This window comes from Propithecus coquereli, unplaced genomic scaffold (genome assembly GCF_000956105.1).
Source record: "Propithecus coquereli isolate 6110/MARCELLA unplaced genomic scaffold, Pcoq_1.0 Scaffold869, whole genome shotgun sequence".
Classification (NCBI taxonomy): domain Eukaryota; kingdom Metazoa; phylum Chordata; class Mammalia; order Primates; family Indriidae; genus Propithecus; species Propithecus coquereli.
In genome coordinates, this window is record NW_012154940.1 from 327,051 (window position 1) to 335,148 (window position 8,098).

Consider the following 8,098-nt stretch of genomic DNA (forward strand, 5'->3'; position numbering starts at 1 on the left):
CTCCGTCTTTTTGTAGCTAATGCTCTGATTACATGGAAAATAAAACGAGTGTGTTTCCCCCTTTAAAAATCTCAGGAAAAAACAGAGCAGGAGAGGGTGAGTGCGGCGTTGTGGCGAGTCCCCGGCGCCCGGACGCTGGTGCCTGGCAGAAGCCGCCGTCCAGCCGAAGCCCCCCCCCACTTCCTAGACGTTACAGCAAAGACAAAAGCAAGCGGCAAGGGCCCTCCTCCAGTCGTCAGTAGCGAGGGCAGGAACCAGTGTTCACGTGGGCAGCAGCAGGGCGACGCTACGCTCGGACGCGCGGTGGGGTCACTATGTACAGCAGGCGGCGGCCTGGCAGGGTCCGGTGGTGCCGCTATCTGACCCGCTTCTCCACCGAGTACACGGAGATGTAGTAGTCGTTGCTTCCCACCGCCAGATGGGGCTGCAAGGGGAGAGCAGGCGAGCAGTGAGCAGGGCAGAGGCTGGGGTTGGGGACAGAGGCTTGGGGTGCAGGGCAGGGCCCAGGGTGTGGGGCAGAGGCTTGGGGTGCAGGACAGGGCCCAGGGTGTGGGGCAGAGGCTTGGGGTGCAGGACAGGGCCTGGGAAGAGGGGCTGGGCTGGGGTGTGGGGCAGAGGCTGCTCCTGTGCCCCTAGCCAGCTCCAGCCCGGGGTGCCATTAACCGCCGCCCCCACCGCTGCGCTCGAGGCAGGCGCGGGAATGGTGGCCCATTAACTGCCAGTTTCTAGCGGGGATGATGCATCATCCAGCTCCGTTACGGGGGATTTGCATACTACCCACAGTTCCCTGCATATTTCTTTTCAGGATCGCCCCCCAGGGACGGTTCTGGAAATCGAATGTCGTGTGTTTCGGCAGAGAGCCGCACGCCGGGCCCCCGTGGAGCCTCATGCCGCAAGAAAGCAGGCTGGCAGAATCCTAATTTTAAAAAACAACGGCCTGCAACCACATGGCTAGACTGTAATTACGGACGGGGGAGTCGCACAGATCTGGCTCCGCAGGGACAGGGCCCCCGAGCGACGTTGGCGCGCAGTCTCCCAGGGGAAGGCCTCGGCGCAGGGCCCAAAGACCCAGCTCTGCCCCTGCCTGCTCTGTCGTGGGCGAGTGCAGCGGGGGCCGTGGTCCCCGCCCGTGTGCCCCCCGCCCCACCCGGGGGCACAGACCCAGTGTGGGTGGAAGGCCAGGCAGCTGATGGCGCCGACGCGCTGGCCCATGAAGCCGTCGTAATACTTGATGTTGTTGATCAGCTCGCCGCTGCCGTTGTAGATGGCGGTGAACTGGTTCACGGAGCCGCTGTGGGGAGGGGACAGCACTTTGGGGGTGGCTGAAAGATGGCCCAGAGGCCCAGACTGCAGGACCCCACGTGCCCACTTGTGAGGACCTGGGGCCATCCCCTGAGGTGGCTCGAGGGGTCTAAGAGCTCGTTCCAGGCGGGCGGCTTCGCCAGGGCGGAGAACTTTGGTTTCCATTTCAGGATGGTGCCGTGACGCCCCCCAGCCCACCCTCTGCTGGGCAGAGAGGCTGGAAGTCAGGGGCACCTACCATGCGATCAGGTTTGCCTGGGGGTGGATGTCCAGGGCCGTCAGCCCCTTCACGATCTGAAGGACGTTCACAGACTCAGGCATCCGTGGGTCAAAGACACGCACATCTCCATTGACGCTGCCAAGAGAGGGTCACAGTGACGCCCCTGACCTGGAGCCCCCTGGAGGGACCTGGCCTGGGGGGCCGGGAGTCGGCACCGGAGGTGTGGGTTCGCGTGCCTGTTGCACACGGACTGCTCAAGGTCAAAGCCATCTTGACCCTTGGTGCCCCTAGTGAGGGCCCCCCTCTGGCAGTGCCCACAGACCCACCCCCGTGGTCCTCGGCCTGGCTACCCGCCAAGCTCCCCCAGCACCACAAAAGACCCGTGCGTCGTTTCCAGGGCACCTGCTGGGCCCTGCTGCAAAGCATGACGTCCCCTGTCTGGAAACGGCACTCAGCAAAGACGCAGGAGGGCACAGGAGCCTCTGTTCCCCGTCCAGGCACAGAGGTTGGATTTCGTGTGATGGAGGCTCCGGCTCCGGGGCCTCCTCTTCCAACCCTGGCAGGGTCCGTCCCAAGAGTTATGTTAGGTTTTTACATCACAAACAAGGGGGAAAGAACAGCTCTTTCAAGAAATGGTGGCTTTTTGATAGTAAATTACATTTTGCCGTCCCTTTAACGGGCAAATAAATATTCGCTGCTCTCAGCACAGTATTTACAGAGCAGCAGGACTGGATTTATGTGCAGACGATGGCTGCAGGCGCAGCCGTCCCGCCCGTCCATGTGGCTGGCAGACGCACGCCGCCCCCGGCCCCCGCTGCCCCGCGCGCTCTGCGACGGGCCGAGCTGAGGACACTCCCCCGAGCCGCGGCCAGGCTGCCCCGGCAAGGAGAGCAGATGTGTCCCCACCGCCCGCTCGCGCTGTGCCCTGACCTTTCTGGCCAGTCCCGGAGCAGGAGTTAATTACTGCCCGGAAATGCTACCCTCTCCCAGCAGTTTAAATACCAAAGACATATTTTAACTGGAGGGGAAAATGTTTTCACAGCAAAACGTCTCACGAACATTTCCGTGCGCATTACCTCACGCTCATGATGCGGCCCTCGGGGTGCTTCTGCAGGTAGGCCTTCACCACCCAGGCCGTGTGCTCGCGGTACGTCATGACGCGGCTGCGGGGAGGCGGTGTGGTTTACTTTGCGCAGAGGGAAGCGGAGCCCCACGGAGGGGCCAGGCTGCCTGTGCGTGGCCAGCAGGCCTCTGCCCAGCCGCCCCCACCCGGCGCCAGTGCCCACTTGGGGACGCAGATCCCTCCTGGGACCCTGCTCTAGCGGGGACCCTCTGGTCCTCCCTGGCCTGCTTGGGGCTGGGCCCTGAGAAGGCAGGATTCGCGGTTCTGCTGCAGCTGGAAGCCCCAGACAGAGGTTCAGGACGAGGCAATGCAGGCCTGGCATGGCTGGGCGCGGACGCTGCCCTGGTCCAGGTCCCCTGCCCCTGCGGAGAGCCAGCCTGGCGCCAGGCCCTGTGTGGGAGGAGGGTCCCTCCTGCCAGGGCAGGACGCAAAGCCACGCTGACCGCTGCTGTTTGGGTCGATTCCTGAGCGACCACCTGCCCAGGTAGCTGTTTTTGGATGGGGCAGGGGAGGTTTGACTAACAGTTTGACTGAGAGGTGACCCATACAAGATGCCCCTTCGGAAGTGCACAGCCCAGTGGAGTTTAGTGTCTTCACAGATTTGTGTGACTGCCACCACCACCGAGTTTGGGGATGTTTTCGTTACCCCAGGAAGACACTGCCAGTGGCCTCTCCCTCCCACTGGCCGAGGTGCCCAGGTGGCTCTGTCCCCTTCACGAGTCCCCGCTTTCCAGGAAATGGGGGTATTTAATGCACATGTTGTCCTGGGAGCAGGACCTGGCCCTGACGGTCACCCACTGTCACTGGGGCTGTGGAGCTTGGTGCATCCTGCCAGGGAGGCAGCAACATCCGCCTACAGGGCCGCCCAGGCCTCACCGAAAGCAGCAGTGACAGCGCACCTCGCTTAGGCAGAGCTGCGCCCACAGGTGTGCGCCCAGACCCCTCTCCCTGGACGCTCATACATGCAACCCAAGAGGCAGCGCTGGCGGCGTTCTTGGAGCCCGGGTGTGACAGTGAAGCTCAGGGGTGGCGGGTGCCGGCCAGGGCCCTGCCCCCCACCAGCCTCTGCCTGAGGACACAGGCACATTCTGGACGGCCTGTCCGCTGCGCCCTCCGTGGGCAGGGGCACTGGCCTCGGTGGGACGTGCCTGGCTGGCTTTGGGAAGCCACCCCCCTGGCTTAAGTGCCCCGTAGTGGGCTCTTGGGGGAAGCTTTGCATCTCACTGAGAAATCTGGACCAAGCACACTGGCAGTGACTGGACTATTACTATTAATATCCAGAAAGTGCCCTGGGCTGGAAGGACGGGAGCGGGGAGGTGGGCTGAGTTACCACTCGCTGAGCGCCATCCTCCTGTCGTAGACGCGGATGGAGCCGTCGCCAAGGCCAGCCACAATGAGCGAGCGGTGGGAGTCGCAGGACAGGCTTGTCACACAGCTGTCTGCACCCGTGGGGATGTCCTAGGGCCAGACACACAGAGCCCAGTGAGGGCCAGCCCTGCTGCAGCTTCCTGCTGCCCCCGCGGCGCTGGGACCCGGTTTACAGCTGGCAGTTTCGCTGTCCCCTCCCTGCTGTGGGGCTGCTGCCATCTCTGCTCAGGAGCCCGGAGCTGCAGGGATGGGTGGGGGCTGGCAGGGGACTGAGTCAGGGCCTCGCCTTCCGAGCAACAGCCCGGCTACACCTGCGCCCACCAGCCTTGCGAGGCAGAGCCCGTGTGCCCCGTCCCCAGGTGGCAGCCGGCAAACACCTCTGGCTTTCACTGCCAAATAAACTTTCCAGCATCTCCGTTTCCTAAAAAGAAAGATGCACATCCCAGCAAGGAGGAATCCTTGTCAGCTCCCGCTCGAAACTCGAGTGGGCCGAGAGAGTCCGGGAGACGCCCTGGCGCTGCTGGCGCTGGAGGTGGGCGGGGGGAAGGGTGCCTGTCTGGAAGAGCAGGAGACGAGACACGGCCAGGAGAGGGGACAGAGCTCTTCCAAGCACGGCAGCCTCAGCAACTGAGGAGGATGAGGATGAGGGGGAAGTCCCCTGCAGGGGGAGCAATCACACCCCTGGGAAGCCAGAGGGCCATGGAAGCCCCGCCATCCTCTGCAAGGACAGCAGCCACCCGAGGTCAGAGGAGGACGCGTCCTGGGAGCGTCCCTGTGGCCTGCTACAGCCCACCTGGTAACAGGCGCTACCCAGAGGAACAGGAAACCCGACTGGCCACGTCTCCAGCGGGTACAGGGCTGCCCCGGAAAGCAAGCGTGATCTCGGGACTGAGGGCAGGACGGAGGGAGGCTGACCAAGCAAGCTCGCGGGGGAAGGCCCCACCCGGCGGGAAAGTGCTGCCACCCGGGGGACCCACGGCAGCTCCCTCGCCTCCTTCCTGTGCCGGCTGCGCCAGCACGCGCTGAGCTGTCTCGGCCACCACACGGCCTGTGGCGTCCTCACGGGCAGGGCCGGGGAAGGCTTCCGCCCTGCACACCTGGGGACCTGGAGGAAGGAAACCCTTGGCCCTAAAGCCACCTCGAGTGCCCCAGGGGCTCTGTGGTCTCACGCTGCTCCCGCTGGGCCCTGTCACTTTCCCAGGGTGTCTTTCGCTCCCAGGAGCGAAACCAACTACTCCTCTTTTTGTTGAAACTAAAAAGGTGCTTTAGAGGCACACAAGCGATTAAGTATTCTAACCTAACATATCTCGCCCTCCTGATTTCTGATAGTCCCTCATTTGCTCAGAAAAGTATTTGAAGATAACTAGGAAGAGCACAGGCCTAGTCACAGGGCAACCCAGGGTCGAAGCGTCGCAACTGACCCCAGGCTTCAGGGAGAGTTTGCATCTCCCTCCCAGCACACGGCCCTGTCCTTCCAGATCGACCTTTGCCCCCAGGACGGCTGAGACCTGACCCGAGGCTGCGCTCGTGCTGCGGCCACAGTTCTTGGTTCCGTGTGACCGGGGCGGAATCAGCCCAGGGACTGGCGGCGCTCGGGGGACCCAGCGTGGTTACCTGCACCTTCATCTCGCGGTCCGTGTCCCAGATCCGGACGATCCGCACGTCCCCCGAGCTCATGAGGAGGCCGGTCTCTTGCTCCCAGTCCACCACCATCCCGGCTCCTGGGGAGACACGGTGGGACGCGGCGGCGTCACCCCACGGCCCTTGGGTGGTCTTGGGGGCCTGAGAGCCAGCAGCTCCCAGGAGCGCCCGCCACCGCCCCCACACATCGCACGGGTCCACATCCGCACGCAGGCGCAGGCGGGGCTCCCAGTGTGCCCCGAAGCCAGGCAGGGCAACACTCCCAAGGCGGGAATTCCGAGTCTTCCCCAGAACCCTGCCGTCCCCAAGGCATCCGTGAGAGGGAACAGCATGACCCCAGAACTGCTTGTGTAGGACGCCCCCCTTCCGCACGCTTGGGCACAGCGGGCGGCACTAGGGACTGCAGAATGGCCTTCAAGGCAGGAAGCTAAGAGTCTTCCTCGAGGAGCTCAGCACAGGCCAGCTGCACCTGACGGCATTTCAGGGGCGGGGCTGCCTGCTGATGGGTGACCTGCGTGTGCGAGGGACAGCCACAATGGGACAGCTGCCCTTTCCCATCTGGGGCTGGATGGGGAGACAGCAACCACACCCTACACGATGGCCTCTGTTTAAAACAAGATTTGATTTTAAAAGTTCAGCCCAGGCACGGTGGTTCACGCCTGTAATCCCAGCGCTTTGGGAGGCCGAGGCGGGAGGATCACTTGAGCCCAGGAGTTCAAGGCTGCAGTGAGCTGGGATGGCGCCACTGCACTCCAGCCTGGGTGACAGAGTGGGACCCTGTCTCTAAATATGAATGAAGTTTAATGATAAATATTTCATGCATATAGAAACGAACACAATAGAAATCCTCGTAGCCAACACCCAGATCTAATGGTTGCTAACACTTTGCCATTTTTCCTTTTTTTCTTTTTTTTTTAAGAAGTATAACTTTAGACTCAGTGAAAATATCACCTGCTCTCTCTGCCCCAGAGGAGCTGTCTTACAGGCTGAGGACATCTCCAGGGGCCTCTGAGCCTCTACATGCGCATGTCCACAAACAGTAAAATGCCTTCCACGTTCCAGAGAAGTCCATCAGTTTCACCGTGGAGCTGGTTTCCAGTAGCTTCTTCCCTTTAGCGCTGCGCTCTGAGGGTTACCCGACCCGACGCACTCGCGTCTGGCTAATGCACTCGATCTTCTGTGTACAACCTGCCGTCTACCAAACCCTCATCTGAGCCGTGCCCGGCTGTGTAAACCAAGACGCAGCCAACGTCTCCGCGTGTCCTTGTGTGCGACGGGGAGGAGGTATCTCGGAACAGAACTGGGGGCAGGTTGTAAGCACAGACCGCTTGGCTTAGCGGCAGACATGTCCCAAGTTCCGTCCTATTTAAAAACGAACCTGTGGGGAAAAACTGCTTTAATGGGTACCAGGTCTCCTTTCGGGGTGTTGAGAATGTTCTGGAACTACTAATAGAGGTGGTGGTTGCACAACTTTGACAATGTGCCAAATGCCACTGAAGTAGACGCTTTAAAAAGGTTAATTTTGGCCGGGCGCAGTGGCTCACGCCTGTAATCCTAGCTCTCTGGGAGGCCGAGGCGGGCGGATTGTTTGAGCTCAGGAGTTCGAAACCAGCCTGAGCAAGAGCGAGACCCCGTTTCTACTAAAGATAGAAATTAGCTGTACAACTAAAAATATATAGAAAAAATTAGCCGGGCATGGTGGTGCATGCCTGTAGTCCCAGCTACTCGGGAGGCTGAGGCAGGAGGATCGCTTGAGCCCAGGAGTTGGAGGTTGCTGTAAGCTGGGCTGACGCCACGGCACTCTAGCCTGGGCAACACAGTGAGACTCTGTCTCAAAAAAAAAAAGTTAATTTTATATGGATTTCACCTCAATGAAAAAAGAAAAGAGAGACAAGAAAAAGAAAGGAGAAAGCCGCATCTATATGGCCCTCGGCTTGGTGCTCCTGGGCTGTGTGGCCCCCGCCTGGTCCCCTGCCTGGTCCCCTGCCTGGTCTCCCGCCTGGGTACCGTTGCAGGCCCTGGGCCCAGGCAGCTGAGTCCAGGGCACGTTCTTCCGGTCACTCTGCCAGGAAATGCTGCCACAGGTCGGCAGGAACAGAGAGGTGACCTGGGAACAGCATCAACAGGAACAGAACAAACAGAAGGAGGCAGCCAGAGCTTAAGCAAGAGAATATTCAAGATGCAAAAACCAGGAAACATCCTCGCCGGGGGTGAGGGGGGGTGACGCCCCAGAGTCCTGGTGTGCCCCCTCCTTGCTGGAAACTCTCCTGACTCAGAAAACCGAATTCATGAGAAAGGCGCGAACGCAGGGCCCTGAGCGAGCGAAGGTCACGCCCCTGACTCCTGGCCGGGCTCCGCCTCCAGGTTTCCCACGGGCCAATTTTTACTGGATTAGATGGTAGTGAAGTCCTTAGTAAGCACCATTTCTGTCTTTGGCCCTCTAT

General features: G+C 61.0%; 1 protein-coding gene across 1 annotated transcript in view; it reads right to left on the reverse strand.

The window, feature by feature from the left end:
* Positions 1–217: 217 nt before the first annotated feature.
* The window catches only part of RPTOR (regulatory associated protein of MTOR, complex 1), a 264,169-nt gene continuing 256,288 nt past the window's right edge, over positions 218–8,098 (reverse strand). The window contains exons 28-33 of the mRNA XM_012664182.1: positions 5,628–5,734; positions 3,976–4,103; positions 2,599–2,685; positions 1,541–1,657; positions 1,162–1,291; positions 218–424 (exon numbers count right to left, since the gene is read on the reverse strand). Coding sequence (XP_012519636.1) covers positions 356–424; positions 1,162–1,291; positions 1,541–1,657; positions 2,599–2,685; positions 3,976–4,103; positions 5,628–5,734 — 638 coding nt within the window. The 3' untranslated portion in view covers positions 218–355. The remainder of the gene's footprint in view (positions 425–1,161; positions 1,292–1,540; positions 1,658–2,598; positions 2,686–3,975; positions 4,104–5,627; positions 5,735–8,098) is intronic.